Source organism: Dromaius novaehollandiae, chromosome 20 (assembly GCF_036370855.1).
Source record: "Dromaius novaehollandiae isolate bDroNov1 chromosome 20, bDroNov1.hap1, whole genome shotgun sequence".
Classification (NCBI taxonomy): domain Eukaryota; kingdom Metazoa; phylum Chordata; class Aves; order Casuariiformes; family Dromaiidae; genus Dromaius; species Dromaius novaehollandiae.
Genome location: NC_088117.1, coordinates 8,524,855 through 8,544,822, shown reverse-complemented (window position 1 = coordinate 8,544,822; position 19,968 = coordinate 8,524,855). Strand labels below are relative to the sequence as shown.

At 41.0% G+C, this 19,968-nt stretch overlaps 1 protein-coding gene across 2 annotated transcripts in view; it reads right to left on the bottom strand.

Moving 5' to 3' along the window:
- Positions 1-1,793: 1,793 nt before the first annotated feature.
- The window catches only part of GPR107 (G protein-coupled receptor 107), a 36,953-nt gene continuing 18,778 nt past the window's right edge, over positions 1,794-19,968 (bottom strand). The window contains exons 14-18 of one of the 2 annotated variants that reach the window (XM_026101768.2): positions 19,715-19,758; positions 11,410-11,462; positions 10,572-10,655; positions 9,641-9,765; positions 1,794-2,327 (exon numbers count right to left, since the gene is read on the bottom strand). In XM_026101768.2, coding sequence (XP_025957553.2) covers positions 2,231-2,327; positions 9,641-9,765; positions 10,572-10,655; positions 11,410-11,462; positions 19,715-19,758 — 403 coding nt within the window. In that variant the 3' untranslated portion in view covers positions 1,794-2,230. The remainder of the gene's footprint in view (positions 2,328-9,640; positions 9,766-10,571; positions 10,656-11,409; positions 11,463-19,714; positions 19,759-19,968) is intronic. The other variant, XM_026101769.2, reaches the window with a different exon arrangement.

Here is a 19,968-nt window from a genome sequence, read left to right as displayed (position 1 = left end):
ATGCAGGTAATGACATTTTCCATGGGGACAGAGCAACTGCACAAAGAATGTGAGGATCAGTTTTTCAGGTATTATATTTAAGTGTACGATGAGCTGGGACTGCCTACATGTTCGTTTACACTCCAGTTCCTCACATCTCCGCTACCTAATATGCAGAAGAAGTCTTCACACAGGAGGTCTAAAAGCCTCATAGATCACGTAACAGCCTTTCTAGTAGCGTAGGCACTCTATTTCCACTACAGCTGCACCTTTGCAAGACAAGGACACCAAAAGCCAAACCATCACTGTTCTGATTGTTATGCTGTTACAGATGAAAAGGAAAATATAGAAGAGGATTTTATATCAAGAGAAGAGGGCTATTCTTATGGCTTTTTCTGAAGAGAAACCAATTCCAGGTACCAAAGCAAATTGTGGAAAATTGCAGAAGTGAAACTATCAGTAGAATCAACACCAGGGAAGAGAAGTGGCAACAGGAGAAAGCAACACTGCTCTTAAAGTGAGCAGCCTGTACTTGTTCAGGACTTGCTGTTTTAAGAGTTTTACAGTCCCTGCTCAAGACTGAGAAAGAAGTGGTTCAGCGTTCCAAAGAGAGAAACCCTCTTCTAAACTTAAAGCAACGAAAAAATCCTCTGATCAGTTACTCAGAGATCTAGTCCCTTCAGACAAAAAGAACAATTCCTAATGCGTTAGTAAGAGATGTTGGCACATCTGGAAGCTGTTTGATGCTGTCTATCCCTGTCACACTGACAGAAGCACTTGCTTGACAGCACCATATATGTCTAATGTTTTACATGAAGATTAAGGCTTCAGTGGGTCAATGAGTCATACTTGATTTTTCTTTTTTCCTTAAAGCTTATCCCCTGTTACATCAGCGAACAACTCCAGCCCCCCCCCCCCCCCCCCCAAATTAATCATTTGCTATGCCTAACTGTTATAGCTAGAGGCACCAGTTTGCCTTACTGGCAAAAACCAGAGCACGAGAGGTAAAACATACATGGCATTTGTAACATTTCTCTAAAGACTCCACTGCAAATTTGCAGCTAATCATTAAGACTTCCATACTGCCAGATATTGAGTGTGCTCTGGTCATAACCCTCTCCTTTTCTCACAAAGCCATTTATGACTGGGAGCTGCAGTCTCCTCATTTTGACAGCAATTCCATTTTGACCAATTCAGCTCATCTCAGACAGCAATATCACTCATAGCCAGAGAGGTACAAGTAGCCACCTGGAGAGGCAGAGATGAAGGTGAACCAGAGATTTACACTGCAGTAGGTTTGCCAGACAGAATTCCGGTGGAGATTCTGGCACTGTTTACACAGTGTCAGAAAGGAGTGTGCCTTTTGAAATACCTTGAAAATACTTCATAATGCAGATCAAAGTGCTCTGAGTCACAGCTTGAAATTCAATGTTTCAGGTAGCGTGGCAGACCCCTAAAAAGCAAGCATCAATCTTACACCCCTTCTGTATTTCTTGTCAGGTGGGTGTGAATCAAGAGCAACTCCATTAACAGTGGAGAATTTACACTAACACTTATTGCACTATGGGCTAGTGCTTTTAATGGAGAACAACTGCTTGCTTCCTATATAGCAACACATCTGAAAATCTGACGCATTCAAGTGGATACCTGCACAGATTAGACAAGACACCAACTTTCCCACTGATATGACGAGTGGCAAAAGTCATCTGATCCAATACCCCATTTAGTCTCTGCAGTTGTTTCTATGAATTTGTTTTTCAAGGTTTTGTCCAAGTCAAAAGGAGAGTTCATAAAAAAAGAAATACTTACATCTCTTGTTTTCCTGTCTTCTGTGACACTTTGTAATTCCCAGCATACATGTTACATAGCATGTGTGTATATATATGCATTATATAAAATATATACTTTACATACACGCTAAAGGTCTCTCTTCACATTAGTATAACACATTCTGAAGAATGCAATAGCAAACAATTTAGAATATCTAACTGATCCAGAAGGGGGTGGGGGGAGGAAAAAAAAATAAGCTACCCAAAATCCCTAGGAAAGCTTCACACTCCTTGCAGGTACCAAGAGATCCCACTTTCTTATGATCAGAGGAATAGTTAGATTTTTGCACTGCTTTGCTCCCCCTAGACATACCCCACTCTGCAGTTTCAGTGTTGGGAAGTGCTAGTTGCTCCCTTTCCACTGAGAGTAATATTAATAAATTAAAAGAGTTTCTCTGAAAGTGCTGCCTTAGTCCAGTCCATCATGCCGTGCTCTCCCACTCGCCCCGTGGCTCTGCTGAACCATTCACCACTTTCTTGACCTTCTTCATGCCTTCCATTACTCCAGAAGTCGTCACCCTAGAGAAGAAAGAAACACCATTTCAGAGAACAGAACTTCTACTATGACATCCATTTCCCCAGTATCCCAGGCTTGTGTTCCTGCACATGTCCATAACACTTCAAGTGTCTGTTTACCCAGACCTAGCAGTCTGGATGGTCTGTCTTTTCCATTGCTATGAGTTTCTCAGTGAGAACTACCACGAGGACTGGCTGATCCAGTTGCTGAGTTTCACCAAGACTGTTAATCCATTCAAGCGTTTACCAGATTCAGATCACAACGAACTACAGCATGCTTTTAAAAAAATGGCTCATGCTTATTGACCTGTATGCCCAGAGTAACCATGCCACACTGCTTTAACCTCCAGCTGCCTCCAGAAGTAATCACCCACAACCAATCCACAACACCTAAAAAAGCAAAAGTAGAAGGCTGCATAGGAGGATCAGGGCAAGAAGAAGCTATAGCATCAAAACAAATGTTTACAAGACATTTGTATCTCTATAGTGAATGCAGCTCCTTAGTTAAGGCCTCTTATCATAGTGGTGGAGATGGAGACCAAGATGGACTGCTAATAGACAAGGTCTAAACTGCGCTCAGCTTGGAAGTTTTTTCACATGAAGCCACAGCCTGCTTCAGTTTCCTACTCTAATGCTAGGGAAAGCATTAGCAGCACAGCATTAGAAAGTCTGCAACAGAATAAGCATTATCATTACTCATACTTGAGAGAAGAGAACAGGCAGGGCTGGTTAAACCGACACCAGCCAGCTTTTACTGAAGTTTGAGCAGCCTGCTTAAAAACAATTTTCCTATACAACTGAACACCCTTAGTTCTGTGCATTAAACATTTTCTTCTGCATTTGCTCTGCTTTTAATAGGTCTAGCTCATTACACAAATACACACACAGTGGACACTGTCCCAAATCAAATTTATTAGCTTAATGCACACTAAGTCCTGTTAATAGCAACACTACTCAATGAACAGCAAGATAACAGAATAGAGAGATCACCCCTTTTATACTAATCCAAGCCTAGATTTGTTATGGCAATCTGACCATTGAACTATAAAGCCTCATAATACTATTCAAACATTAGGCAGACTGATCTGTTTATCCAGCCAGAACAGCATCACTACTCTCAGAACTACCCTGGCTACCCAAAAAGCTCTTCAGCCCGGTATCGCTCTCTGTTGCTATATAAAACAGACTATCTGCATGTATAACCCATTTGTTTTCATTCTTTTGCACAATATAATTCTCTTTGCATACTAGTATTCTTTCATACAAATGTACTGCAGAGGTTATTTTGGATGCTGAAAGCCAGGTAAGAGTGCCAATAGCTCAATGCACTCACAAGGGATGCCTGGAAGCATAAAACTGTCTAGTTTGAAGATGCAGCCTCCAGTCTGTGTGTGCTTTCACCTGCTGTTTCCAATGTAAGATTACTTAATCACACTAGCTAGCAGCATCTTCCCAGCATCACTCAAGAAGAGAAATGATCTTCAGATATACTCTTCTGATAATGCCTTTAGTTCCACATCAGATATCAGCTTGTGTTCACCTACTGTAGAAATACCTCATCTAACGAAAAAACAAAACAAAACAAAAAAAAAACCCCACAACAAACAAGCCAGTATATCCAGTGACTCTCTAGTGCTGGCAGTATTGGGATGGCCAGTAGTTCAGACACAGAGTGGGTCCAGATGATCTAATGTTTAAGGTATGAGAGAAAGCAGTAGAAGAGTATAGATCAAGTAGTAACTTTATTCACTACCAAAATTAAAAGAGAAAAATAAGGAAGCAGGCTGCTTAAATGAGAAAGAAGGAAGTAGTAAACAGTAAACAGACTTGCCAGGAAGAAAACACATCAAGCTTTCTACGAGAGAAAACGTGGTAGATCTCATAAGTCTTCCCTGTTCACAGAGGTTTTCCCACTGTCACACATGACATTTTCCTAAGTAATCTAGGGAAGCATGGGCAAGATGAAAGTGTCATAAGTGGATGCATAACTAATTGGAAAAGCATATATTGAGGTGTGCTTAATGGTTTACTGTCAAAATGAAAGAACATTAAGCATTGTTCCAGAGAGGTCTGTTCTGGGTTCACTTCTGCTCAATATTTTCAGTAATTGCCCTGGTAATGGAATACAGAACTTGCTTATTAAATCTGCAGAAGATATTAAGAGCTACATATTTGAGAACTGGGCTAGAATGCAGAAAGATCCTGGCAAATTGGAGTAACAGTCTGAAAAAATACGGGACAATTCAGAAAGACAACTACAAAGTTTACTCCTCAGAAATAATTAACTTCTTAATTACAGAACAGAACAAAGGGCTAAGTATCAATTCTTGAGAGAAGATCTAAAGATTACAACAGACTACAAACCAAGAGTGAGCCACTACTGTACCAGTGAAACCACAGTCATACTGGGATACATTAACAGGTGTTTTGCATAACCCCAAAGTAGTCCTAACACTTGACTCATAGCTAGTAAGATCCCACCTGGCACGTGGTCTAGATTTTAGTACCGCACATTAGTACAACTACAAACCCATTACACATCCAGAAGAAAAGAGATCAGAGGTTACTGCAGCAGAAGGAATGATCTGCCCACAGCAGGACAGGATGAACAGCTATGTACTGAAACTGCAGTTAGTGCCCAGTAAAGTAAGGATAACAGCACTATCGAGCACTCTGCAATTCTAATTCTAGTCCTCTGAGCAGTTTCAGAACTTCAGTTCTGACCTGAAACACAGCAAGTAAACATTCCTCAGCTGCAGTTTGCTGACCAGCATTTCTAGCCCATAAATTAATGACAGCTAAAATACAATGAATCCTTCTCTGTAGAGAGACAAAATTAGTGAGAATTTTTGTTACTGTCAAAGGGGTAAAGAACCTGTCACAAATGAGGCAGAAAAGCAGTCCCTGAACACTCCATCATACAGTTGTACATGCTATGGAAATTCAGTGTTTTTGATTGTTTGCTATATACAAGGTATCAAGGAATTGCTAAATATCCAGAAGCATTTTCAGTCTTCCACAGTGGTGCCTCTTAACTGCCTTTTTTCCTCCTGTTTTATAATCCAACAGGAAACACTGGAAGGCAGAGAGCAGCCAACCTTCACGAGTTAAGTCTCTGATACTGCAAACTGGAGTGAAAACTGATCTGCTATTGAACAAAGAAGCTGATCTCAGCATGGGAAAGATGTTTTAGGTGAAGAAAATCACTTCCAACAGAGAACATCACGAATCAATCTGCCATGAAGCACGACCTGTGAGAAAGTACAGAAGAGCAACCAACCAGGACCTCGAGTCTCAGCACAGAATAGGCTGCCTCATAATGCAAAGAGAAACTCCAGATCCCAAGACATAAAGGAAACATAGGTCAGTGTCAACACATCAGTAACTATGTTGGGGCTGTTCTGAGTGTTAAGATAAACAAAAAGATTACAGTCTCCATGCGCTCAGTAAGACTTACTAAATCAAGAACAGAACCATTAATGGCTTTTCCTGTAATTCCTCCTCCAGTGCAGATATCCTCACCCTACAAGCATTTCTGAACATCATCTCAACCCAGACCGGCAGCAGAACACTTTGGTACCTGACATTTAAAGCAACACTTATTGAGCTAATGGAATAATTACTGCAGGAGTAAAAAAACCAAAACTGCTTCCTTTTCCCCTTTCCTCACTCACCCCACCTACTGTGCTGCTTATATTTTAGTGTTCAGGCCCCAGAAGTGACATTAGGGCTGGAAGCCTGGCAACCCTCTCTGCCAAGAGTGGCTGCACCTTCTCAGAGTACTTTAATCTAACAAAGTGTCAGTGATGTGCCCACATACTGACAGAACAGGCTCGAGAGGCCGCCCAGCACAGAATATACAGAAGGCCACTTTGTTGATGATGAACAGCTATTGACCCTACTTGAAAGAGAACAGACCGGTCCTTAGTTCAAGTTTAGTCATACTCTCCTCTCCACCAGGGCAATTTCTATAGAGTCTGGTATAACTGGGAAGAGGGACCTATAACAGCTGCAGATGCTTTCTCATAAGACGGAGGCTTGTTAGTGTAAAACAAACAAAAAAACACTTTGCAAACTTGTTACGAGTTACTTTCACTGATCTTAATTTATATTCTGAGAGTTGCATGAGTTGACAGAGAGAAGATTTGTACCTTATGTTGCCTTTGTCACAGACATCTAGTCTTTGGATTTTTCTTGAAATAGATTTCCACGCTGTCCTCACCAATATTCACATTTACTGCCAGACAGAACTTTGTATAGTTTGTACTCTGAAAACAGGCACGAACTAGAGAGCTGCACTTAAAACACCCTATTTTTGCTAGAAAATTTAAGCAAGCCTGAATAACAGGCTTGATGACCTCAGCTCTCCCTTCTACTGGCTCATAGAAGTGTTGAGTCTAAAGAAAATGAATGCTTCTGCAGCAAGTGTTTTAAAAAAATCTGATTTTAACAAAAACCCTCTGGGAGAGGAAAACAACCATAAAGCAAAGTGCTTTGCATTTCACCTGTAAAACACCAACTCCGAAATCAGACATAGCAGAATACCATGAAGTTTGAAATTTGCAAGCTTTTAATTTCTGCCATAGCCTCTGAAAGCAAGTAGGTATTTTATAGCATGAAAAACAAAACATACACTCAAACAATTGTTAGTCAGGATGCCATCAGGCACTTAGTCATTGCTCAAATAAGCCTTGATATTTTTCCCCCACAACAACAACATTTAATATTTATAAAAGCAAAAATAGGACCAGCAAGACCAAGTCAACAAGAAATTTAAAACACTAACTGCAACGCTTCACCTATCACAGAATGTGTATATGCCACGCTTTTCAAATATGTGTAAGCTTAACCTCCCTGATGCAGCTAGGGAAGGGAGAACAGGACTCTTCCACAAATTACCCCCTGCCAAGTGTCTAAATGGAGTAAAACTGATGGTGAATCAGATGAGAAGAATCCCAGCAAGGCTATGGGGAACAACCCACAAGGCACAACAACGGAAGCTCCCAAGGCAAAGCACAAAACGCCTTACTAGGAAAAAAGCTCACAAGGAATTCTGATCCTCAAGTTTCAAGAAAGGTCCTTTTGCTATGGCAAGATGTAAATCACTTAATTCATTACGCTTTCTCTGGGTTATTCCTAGCAGATTCTCTTAAATTTAGCAGCTTCTCCAGCATAGTGAATTCACCACATCTGAAAGTTGCCAGATTAACAGCCCTAAAAAACTACACAAGTAAGAATTCATTGAGTATACAATGCAAAGTTGAAATGCACTCTGCTAGGCAATCTCCTAAGGAGAAAAGCTCACTTTGTACAATCACAAATCCTGCTACATCTTCTAGTTCAGAGAGTGCCTTCCTTATGTGAATGTTTGTTTACCAGCACCCAAACTGAAACCAACTTCCTACATAAACCATCTAAACACCTTTAAGTGATAGCGAGTTTAAAGTCATTGCCTACTAGTTGAATTCAACTTGTGACAACAACAGATTAGTTTACGGACCCAAAACAAACAAATAAAAATCAAGCACTTGGAAAGAAGTTCTTTGTTTCTAAAGACACTTCTCAGAATTAAACTCCTCGCATAACACTTCAGGCTGGATTCTACCTCATAAACCTCCTTGTAGCAATTCCCCAATAAGCTCTATTTCCTGAGCGATAAGGTTAGCAAATAAACACATTCTGCTTTTTTTTTTTTTTTCAAATGAAAATTGGAATGTTGACTTGTCTTACCCAAAACTGGGTAAGAAAAGTGACTTGCCGGATTGGAAGCAAACTCTTAGGAAGAGATTTCTGAGCCTGTACATGAATTGCAATTATGCATGAAATACATAACTGCTAAAGAGATTAGGTTAGCTCTGTTCCTATTAAGGCAATCGAGTCTGTGATAATTAAAACTGTATTCAATACTTCCAGCATGCTGAACTTCTTATGGCAGCTTCCATTACAGAAAGTGAGTAGCATTTCTGAACCTAAGTCCTCAGAAAAAGAATCATTGAAAAGAAAAGGACGGGGGGGTGGGTAGAGTCCCACTTTATAACCTCTCCAGACTAACTCAGCTCTTACTGCTTGTGGTACCTTATTGCTTAGCAGCAAGGAGTGGAACAGTGAGTAGGATTAGTAAGAGTTTGTCTCCTCAGCTCAACATTCCTTAAGATAGTTTCTGCAAAGCTACAAGCTCAGCTTCAAGGGGGAAGGGACCTTACACTGCACTCCAGCTGTTCTGCAGGTGAACCAAGCAGTGCTTGGTGGCTGCAGAGAAACATACACCTGTACAAAAGTCGCATTATGCCAACAGGAACCCCCAAAAGCTCTTACCACTGATCACACAGAAAACACCAGCGAGAAGTGCAGCAACCCAGGCCAGCTCATCTCAGTCTTCTCATTGGAGATTAAACAACTCTACATCCACTGGAATTAGGGATTGCCCAGGAACTGTCTGAAGTTATTTCTCATTCTGGGTGACAGCTTGAGACAGTGGGCTAGCTTTTAAAACCCTCTTCAGCCAGCCTCAAACCCCTTCTCTACGTAAGCATCAAGAAACAATCAGATATAAAAAGGGGCAGAGTGCCTTACTGTGATTCTTGCAACATAAGGCAATTTCCCACAAAAACACAGCTGACACCACACTGCATGAGTCCTGCTGTTACCCCTGACAGTCAGAGCCTTAAGGGTAGCCAGCATGTATCATTAGCATGATGAACCAATAAGCAAGCACACAGCAGATCAAGAGTAGCATAAGGATGCCTATATTCACCCTCTGATCAAGTCCACAAGATTCCAGCAAAAACAATGGTGAAGTACTGACCTTCATGTGCTGCTCACATTTAAAAGGTCTGTTTTTAAAACAGAGCTCACTAGAACATTTATATTCCATAGACTGTTATGTTGTTTTGGGTGGTGTGGGTTTTTTTTTGTTTTGTGGGGTTCTTTTTGTTTTTTTTAAAAGCATGAGGACTTACTTTCAGGCATGCCAAACATACAGCACTAACGACAATTTGTAAGACTTGCTGATCATCAATGCCATAGATTAAACAGAGAAGCTGCTTAACTTGGCACTTCCATGGGCATCTTCTTGCCCTGCGAAACGCTTCATCAGCTTATTCCACACTACTGCAATACCCAGCTCAGGTTTTCCTATGCATATCACAAGCCTCTGGTTGCTTAACAGATGCCTCGATCTTTAAACATGATAGCAGATCTTAATCTTTTTGGAAGAAAGACTTCTTAGAGACATGAAGTAAGCTGTTTTTAAGCATTACTTTTCTCAAAGCAAGTGAAGAGGTAAAAAAAGTGTGTGCGCGGTAGGGTGCTCTTACACAGCTTCCATCTCCAAATCATCCTCATCATCTTGAGAGAGCTGTAGATAAGGGTTGTCTGATGCTGGACGGAACTTGTACCCGGTGAGGACAAAGAACACGAGTGTGGCCATTTCATCTAGCAACTGCAAGTAAAAACACAAAATTGAAGTTTATTCTTGTAATCCTTCACTGTCATAAAGCATTTCTCATTCATAAGGTTCAAGATTTAATGGCCAATAAGCCTGTACCATGGCAGAAAGGAACAAAGCAATTCCCATCCTGTTATCATTAATCCCAGGCTAAAGGCTGTCAAAGCCCTTTGTTCTTTCAGCTTTCCCTGTCGCTTCAAATACAGTTACAATTCTAGCCATCATTCCAGTGCTTTTAAATAACTACGGCAAGGCTTGGCTTTTAAGTGAGGAAAAAAATATATACATCCCTAAATTTTTTGGTACTTCCAACAGTTAATGTATTCCAAAGACTCCCTGCACAGTTACTTGGATTATACATTAAGAAACCAAGTATTTAAAAGTCACTAGGCAAAAAGGCCTGTAAATGGAAAAGCAAAAGCCTATTTCACTGGCTCCCTGGGGCCTCAGTTACACAGGGCAAACCTGACTAATTTTTTTCTCCTTTGTATGTTCTTGATTAATCTCCTTCAGACATTTTTAAATTGAAAGACTAAAAATCAATAATGCAATTACTTTCAGACATCTCATGTATAATCCAGCAGCCTTGCTGGACAAACATGAAACTAAAAATATATTCCTACCACCCTATGGGCATTAGTGCTAAAAATCAGGAGGAGCCAGGGCACAGCATTGCACTTTCAGAAGTTCTATTACAACACGTAGAAAAAATTATGGAAATTTTTTTGTGCAGTTACACTTAAAGATTAAAGAGGGATTAAAGTTCAAGGGTGGACGTATTTTTCTTTACTGGCAAATACCTGGTACAGCCATTTCCACTGGAATGGAACAGCAATCTTTATGAGAATTGCAATGATCCGTGTGAAGTAAATGTAACACACAATCTGTGGGAGGGAAAAGGACAAAGCATGAGCAAGATCAATAGCATCATCCTCGTAGAGCCTCTTTTTCTAGAGAAATAGCTCAAACAATTCCCAGACAACTCATTATGTGAGATTAGCCTTATTATACTTCTTGATAAACATGGAAGATCTAGACCAAGAGCTCTGCTGCTTGTTGAACATCCAAATGACTCAAGCTATTACTAATATTTAAAGTGCTTTCCTGCTCTGAGTTAAGTATTGGGATTTTATAGAACTCGAGAATCAGGATTGTAATTTATTACTCTAACCACTTAGATTCTGAAATGAGGCTGCTGGAAACCATTAAGGTGGCTATGCTCTCTTGGGAAGCATGCTCACAGCTCCCACTGACTTCATCAGAAGCTGCATGCCTGCATCTCAAGGCACCATTTGATCCCAAGTTTAATTTTTAGCAAGTTTCTAATATGTTATTCAAGCCCGTCAATTCAGGTGGCAGCTCAAGCTGTCTCCAGAGGAAATTAGTAAGCATTACAAATAGTTGAAACCAATTTAAGGACAGCCAGAAGGATGCAACCACCGGGTATAGAAGGGAAGTTACTTTGAGAATTGTAAGCCAGTTGACCAAGATACCACAGTACAGCACTACCACTGAACTAGTCACATCTCCACTCCATCCAGCAACTACAGCAGCTTCCAACAACTAATCCATCAAAATGCTTGAAAGGCTTGAGTGCTCTGTATACATATTATACAAATACACAACTTTCTTACTTACCATAACATAGTAATGCCTGAAAAGCTTCAGCTTGGCTAGGTTAATGGCAGCTGCTAAGAGAATACAAAAGTTCATTGAGAAATTTGTTAAAATGACACAGTTTCTTTTGATGCTTGTCTACAACGTAGACAAGTGGTCAGAATTAGAACTCAAGTAATCCCAAGTCAGAAGCTTTGTCCCACAAACTGCTGGATGCTCTGAGAAATGCCAGTCTGGCTTATTTTCACAGTGGACAATTCCTAGACTGGTGCGAATTCCCTCTTAAAAGGCAACTCAATGAGATCACCTTTATGCTAGGTTTTACATGCATACACTCTGCAATAGAGAACTTCTATCTAATGCTTATCTGGATATAGCCAACTACATACTGTTGCCTCACTCCTGCCACAAGCCCTGGCACTTCACTTTACCTCAGTCATTCAGAGCAACTAAAGATGCAGAACAGATCAGGAAGTACTCAACAGAAGACAGCAATTTTCTAGGAGGTAATCAGGGCTCAGAGAACTATTGTTCCTTGTTGAACAGCAGCAGAAGTATTCTAGCACCTAAGCTGCGTCCCCTATCATTCATGCCTCAGTCATAATTTACAAGTGAAATGGGAAAGCATACTAAACAGTTCTTATGGCAAATGCATGCATTTGAGTCAGACTATGTAAGCTAAGGCCCCAGGCTAACCTGCACTTATTGGACAGATTACATCAGCTCTTGAGGAACACAGCATATACTGATGGGAATGAACAGAGGTCAACAACAGATGGAACAGCTGTCAACTCTGGTTTGAGAGTCAGGTTTTATAGGTGCAGCAGGATTACAAATGTGGACCCCTGGTGTTTTTGTGACAACAGGAGAGGCAAGGAGTCCAAGATATGTTGACAACATACAGAGATGCAATATTTAGACCCAGTGAACACAAGTTGTCAGTCAGACAACCCTGGCACACAGTTACCGGTATTCCCTCCAAACCCTCCTTATGTTTTTATCATGTGTAGAAGTGCAACACATTGTGCTTAGGTTTACCTGCACTCCGTCAAAAAAAACACCCACTACAAAAAGCAGATCTGTAAAAGGCTCTGTATTTTCACATGCGATCTTCCAGGTTCCCAACAGTGCAAAACATAGTATTATGCATCAGGACAAGGAGGGCTAACAGCTACAAGATGCTTCATTTCCTGTGACAACAACATTGAAACTTTTCCTATGAAAAGGCAATGTCAAATGCACCACTTGCAAGAAAAATTGTGCTACAGATTCCCACCGCATAAGTTACAGCAAATAGAAATACCACGGTTATAAACTTACTTTGTGTTATCTAAAGATCAAGAGAGCAACTTCCCCAAACTTACAGCAGTTCCCATGGATCACAGAAGGTAAGCTACGGACACCATGAAGTAGATTAAACCCTCCTCCAGTGGACACAACATAACAGCACCTGACTAACACAAGACATAACTGACAGGTAGATAGAAGTAAATAGTTAAGAGTGGTTTTGATTTAGGAATGGGTAGAGGCTTCTACACTTTCTCATCAAATGGTTTGTTTAACCTCTGACAGAGTACATTGCACATCAGTAAGAGAAAGAAGCGCCAGAGCCCAAGAGGAAAAAAAAGACAGCCTTTTCTGTGAAAGAACCCCAAATGTGTGTGTGAGTGCACGCTTATGTCTGTAAATCTTACAGCACAAGCAATACGTCAGAGCAACATCGGGTCTTAATTCTGAGAGGGTACTACCTTTTCGACTGCTATATGAAACACTAAATATAGAATAGCGTCTGCTATGCAGTGCAGAGTTCTGGACTCCAGAAAACACTGCCCAAGCTTTAGTCTTGCGTTTGTGGAGTACCAGCAGTCAAGTTCAAAGAGCTCTTTACTGGGCAACAGATGCCAAGACCTGTTATTGCAAGAACAATAATCTAACCGAAACTTTAGTAGTTAAGCCAGCTCCAAGACATTGGTTTAGCTACTTCTCCCTCATTTTCCCACCTCCCAGAAGCTAGTTTCTCATACTTAAAAAGCAGAAACTTATGGATTTTCATGGGTCTAATCTATCAGACAACTCAATGTTGAAAGTTTTTCATAATGTAGTTGGAGAAAGACTAAAGCATGTAAATATGCAAGATGAATTCATTAGATCTTGAAGCAGAAAAAGCAATGTTGTCTTATTTAAAGAGCAACTACACACAATGTGATCACAAAGATCCTGTGAATTACCATATACACGATTGTACATAGAAGGATCTATTTTAAACTGAATGCATTCATTTTCTGAAGAACGACCACCAACTGGTGCAGTAACAGGCCATGAAGATTCCCAGGCTTTGTAGTTAAAGGAGCACCAACTCAACAGCTATGATTCAAACTGCCAGTCCACCAGTGCTTTACAGCCAACAACTAAGTGAACTGGAGAGTCATTTCTTTCTGATTCATGCAGTGCATAGGAGGAAACGATAGTGAAGCCAAAGATCTGGCTGCCAAATGAAGTGCCACAATGCCACCTCTCAGCTGACTGAGCACAGCTCAGAAATCTCACCTACTCATCAGGCTAATCAATACAGAAGAGTCATAGGTTGGCAAATCTGCACCTAGGTATCTCGAATGGCTCAGCGTGGAGGAGGAAGAGGGACAGAAAAACACCAAGTAGAAAGACTGAAGAGCCAATTCCAGAAGCTGGCTTACTCAGTTACCTCAGCTAGGTGCCCTCCTCTACCTGGCTCAGCTTCAGCAATACTTGACCCCACTGTCAGACATAAGCATCAGTACTAACATGCATCTACAAAATTCTGTTTCTCTAAACACCTCAAAGTTACAGCACACAGTTCTGGGGAGAGTCTAAAATCATCATTGCTTGGCATCAGCAGCTCATGACTTACCTTTTTACAGGCTGAACGTGCCCCAAACTGCAACGGTGGAGTCTTGTTATGTTGGACACTTTAAAACTTAGGCTCACCTAGCCTGGCAGTTCAGACAGCAATGCTCACAAGGGGAGAGGCTAGGCCAGCAGCTGTCATTTACAACTTGAATCACTTGCAGACTCAATCTGTAGAGCTGTGATAACACAGCAGCAATCACAGCATGTAGTAAAGGCTGGGTAAATTTGTTGTGCATATGATAACCCCTCTTCAAAGAATCAGCACTTAACTGTAGGGTAGAAAGAAGAGTAGAGACTCTCTACACCGAAGGTTTCACAAACAAATGCTTACTTGTGCTCCACCAGAGCACCTCCTGTGCTCACAGGGTAATTAAAAAGATAAAAAGCCATCTTCTGAGGAAGGTTCGATTCCTTGATTTGTAATAAAATTTATACCTTGTCTCTCTCAGTTGTTTTCTTCATCACCATTTACTTAAACAGCCTGTACTTGCAACAGCCTGACCTGCATTAATCAAAACATGGCATACCACAAAGTTTTGGGAGTCAGTTTTTTTCAGATTGTCGACTACGCCAATTTAAAATGCTGAGACAGCTTAGAAGATGGGTAAAAAGAAGGTCAGACCACCAACTACATTCCTGCCCAGCAGGAGACAGTAGTTTTTTGATGGATAAGTCTGACCTTTTTAGAATATATATGTAATAACAATAAGAGGACTGCAGCTGAGGGCCCAGAGCGCCCAAATCCAGCCAATACAGTATGTAAGGACAAACCATAATACATCTAGAGTGAACACCCTAAAATACAACTAAAATATTCCAGCAGTGCATTGCTTGCTATACTGACTGGTACATTTGAGATGCAAACCTTGCCATTACCAAATAATATATGGAAGTTTTCAAAAAAACCTTTAAGAATGAAGACACATGTAGATTTAGACCTCAAAAGGCAACTACAAGAGTAGCCCCAAAAAGCATAGCCTATAATCTCTACAACACTCTTAAAAGCATTCCTGTGCCATAAAGAAGAGGCCAAGCCAAGAGATAAAGCAACTCTCTTACTCTGTGCAAGTAGGTTCTCACACCTTCTCATGTGCAAGAGGATGCCAGACTGCTTAACCCTGAATCTTCTGAAACACATCAGCCATTTGGCACAGAAGTTCCCCATCACAGTCAAAAGAAATTCTTAACTGCAAAATTATCAATAGCAGTTGCTATGTCAACTCTGTATAGCTATCTGGGATACCTAGAAGCAACACACGGGAACATAATAGGCCTCCTTCATTTATCAATTTGCATCTTCCCAGTGCAATCTATTGAGGTCTAGATACTTAAATCACTAAGCTTTATCTCAAGGTCTGAGATGTCCATGTACTGCTGGGAGCACTTTTACCCCCGCACTACTTCCTCCTCCTCACTGCAGAGCTGCAGAGGTGTTTTAGCACCTGTCTCCACAGAGCCATCACCTCCAGCATCTGCTGAGCTCAGCTACACAGAGGGTGTTTCTGCACCACACAGGACTGGCCTCTTTGCTCACAGCGTTTTCATGGTGCAGAAGTGGGGAAGACACTGAATACAGAGAATGATTTTTCCTGACATGGGGGCAAATATGAAAACATTAATCATTTGCCCACTGCACAGTACACAGAGAATGTTGCCTGGGAGCTACCCGCTGCAATGTATTTCCCCTAATACTGCTGTCAACTGTGACACGCTGCAGTGCTTCAAGAGAATCACTAACTGTTTGTGAGCCAGCTACACCAAGTTTCACATCCTTCCTCATATACATAGAGATATGGGCAGAACAAGAACTGTGGTGGTACTTCCAGCTTTCTATTCCTCCCTGAAGCAATAGATGACATTATACATAAGAGGAGGTTACTTGACTTGAGAGGTACAGTGACCAGGAACCTGAGTTTCAAACAAAAAATAAGTTTACTAAACCATATTCCTTCTCCTCCTTTTCTCATGACACCTTTAGACCAGATTTAGCAATCTTCCAACCAAACACTTCTATCTCAGTTTGCAAGGCTGATTTTCTTAAATCTGTAAGCAAGACATTTGTAATGCAGATCTAGAAACAGACGGACAACACGTTCCTATCTGAAAGGAGATATAGTGACAGACCAGAAGTGCAGCTAGGTACTTGCTTAAGTCTGAAGGTGGCAAGTTGAAAAAAAAGAAAAACAAGAACCTCACGCCTTTTAAAATGGGACATTTACACCCATTGCTGTGCAGGACAAGAAGCCTGTATAGGTCAGAGATTTTACTTATGCTAAACATCACCTTCAAAGAAAAGGCAAACAATCAAGCAGACCAAACACATGCCTCCTCTTCACTAGCAATCCATAATACCTGTGCATGTAAGGTCTTCCTGGATAAGTTATGGCTTTAGGTCCATCCCTCTAGCTTTCCCACTTTAGAAAATCATCTAAAATCAAGTTTAAATGAACATTAGCTAGTGACTCCAGATCACTGATACCTTTAACAAGCCTTTTGAATAACCACACATAACCAGTTCAAGAGCCTACAGCAAGCACAGCTACAACAGAGATTAAAAGACTAGCAGCCAGGCCAGCCTATTACTTCATTTCTATTCTAGTCAGTCTGCACTCATGGCTGCACTTAACCCAGCGGGGTGCTGGCTAACAGACAGGTTGTGAAGTAGCTGAAAGAGAACAAGACAGATAGACAGTCAGGAAACACCACCAGGATACTGAGCTGTAAAGTCCTGGAGCTGATAGGTCTGAAGGACACAAGAAAGCCATTTTCCTTGGTCTTCCTCACCAGTGAGGAGGTCATCAGAAGATGCAGTGCCAGGAAAAACTGCTACTGAATTTATAGTATATAATTCCCCAGGACACCCTATAAGTTAATGAAGTCTGTGTGAGAGAAATAGAAAAGCAGCCTCTGAGGTAATAACAGACAATAAATCCTGGCAAGCAATAGGCACTCTGACCAGGACTGTGTGTGTAGATGCAAGATTCAGGCAGCTCTAATCACAGGGCAGGCAGTGCAGCAATTAAACTGCATGTGAAAGGATCCACCAGCTTTCACCACTTAAAGAGAAAACCACTGTCATTTGTGGGGGAAAGATAAATGCTGGCAAACTTAAGAGCTTCTGCTAGTTGTATTGTCCTTGTGAAAAGGTAAGACATTGAGCAGCACCTACTGCAGAATAGGACCTCCAAAAGAAGTCCGCAGAATTAAGAGCATATGGCTCCAGTCAAAACTATCCATTTATAAACCAGCATAAGTGATTTTACCTTATCACAGTGCAAACCAAATCATCTTCAGTTTTCTCAACCAGGCACACTAGTAGGGTGACACCATCAGGCAACTTTCTGCTTCTGTTATCACATTCTTGTTTGCTTACTCTTCATGGGCTCCTATCAGCAGCCTCTAAATACCTTAGGAACATTTTATCTGACAAGCTAACCCCATCTTTGTGGCTGTCCTGGCCACAATTTGATGCCAGTCTACACGCAGTTTTCCCTGGAACACTTATTTTCCTTAGCTATTCTTTTATTACTAGTGCAGCATAAGGTTGCTGCAAAGTCCCTCCCCTCAACACACAATTATTGAACTCGCAGGATCTCCACACTCAAGCAAGTGCACCATTATCCATGCAAAAACAGAGGACTAGGGAACAGTCCTAGAGACAAATATATATAAGTGACTAGCTATAGAGATATGCCCATTTCTTCTCAGACCACCTTTTTCTTTTACCACCGTTATACACTACAATACGTCCTTCAGCATGGAGGGCAGCAGCATGCTTGGGTTTACCCAGATCTGGATTCTGCCCGTCACAACAAACAGTGGACAGACAAAGCACCTTTAATGTTGAACATCCTTGACACTGGCAACCTTACTTTTCTCCTTCAGTCAGTATGCTTTGAAATTAAGCAGACTCCATAGCACCACCTTGTGATAAGAACTGTCAAGTGCAAGGCTATATAGTTACCTTAAGGTCGCAGAGATCCAGTGGTTTTCTGTGTTAGTTGTGTGCACTAGCCACTGAATTCTCAGCCCTGGGAAGAGGCACAGAACCCATTGCCACACAGCAGCTCTACCTTAGTTACATGAAGACTGACCCATTTGTATTGTAGTCGCACACGGTGGCTTTAACCAAGAATCAGGCCTTACGTATGTGGAATCCTCAGTTTGGAGGAAAGGGACCCTGCTTCAAAGAAGCTTCAAGTTTAAGCAGACACTGTGACAGTAAGTGTAAACATACTCCAGGATAGCAGAGGTGGACAAAGTAAAACAAATTAATCAGTGAAAGCCACTGGTTCACTATAAGCATGTTGATCAGAAAACTATCAGTAAGAACATTCATACTAGATTACCAAAAGTAACCTCTTTTACATAAGTAATACTTAACTTTTTTCCAGTCTTAAAGCTCAGAAATGTTGGGCTCATCTTTAACTATTGTTCAGTTTTACAGCTGGGAAAGAGACCTAATCTGTGGTCTGCACAGAGCTGAGCTCTGTACCCAACCTTACACTTCATCCAATACATCAGAGGGGTAACCTGCACTAAAATGAAAGTGTCTCACCAAAAGCCAAGAAATGGCTGGAATAAATATCTAGACCTAAGAGGCCATCTCCAGGAAGGAGAGACAAAAGTTAAAGGATAAGACTAGGTTTGAACAGACAGGATGAGCCAACAAAGGACCTTCTCCAGATAAAGCTTTCAAGAACAGTCAGCCATCAAATGACAGAATACTAAAAAGGCTGCTCGCTTGCAAAGAAGTCAGTGCTACACATCATGGATTGAACCTGCAGCCAACTGCAAACCAACAGCTGATGAACTATTTCATAAGTGAGAGGACGAAGCAGAAAAGCAGACACTACAGAAGCTGTATTTGGCTTGACTTTCCACCCATCGTGTCATTTTCACTGCTACATTAAACAACTCACTGGTACACAAGCAATCCCTTAAGCTGCTGTACAAACATACAAGCTGAGGAGCGTGTGCCAATTCATGTTTTGTTTCATAATAAGGCTTAATTCCCTCCTTCCTGGCAGGGACAGATTTCTGAAGAAATCTAAATAAGGTGGTCAGGTTTGACTAGTAAATAGCAATTCTGGAATTCATTTCTGGTTCTGCTTCTGAATGTTTGAGTCTGAGAACAGAAGCAAAGTTGTCAGATGATTTGCTCTAGGTGTCAAGTCTAGCTCAAGAGTATTGAGAGCTGTGCAAGTACCAGAGATTGTTTTCTATGTATGATTTACAACAGTCAAGACAATGCATGAAAAGGGTCATTTTCCAAGAACCACTCATACAAGCCCACTCAGGAAAATAAGCAATGTGACAATAATATAGCATAGATTTATAATTTTAGTTTACATATTTTAAATCAATATAATGTGTTTGAAATTTTGGCAACATTTCATATCATGTAGCATAAGACAGCACAGAAAGTTAGATTACTTGCCTTTTCCATCTGTTGCTGAAGCCTCCTGTAAGTGTCTTATTGACCTGAAAAACAAAAAAGGGGTAGATTAACTATAATTTTAGCACTCCCTTTTCACTGCAAGCCTCTAGAATTCTGACAGTTTTGTTAGCTTGTTGTGCTTGAGTTTTGTTCTTAATTAAATGTGTTTAGCACTGCATATATATCACCCCCATCTCGTCAAGTCAGGCAGTTAGTTCAAGTATCTGCAAGTGTGACTGAAAAAGCAGAGTGCT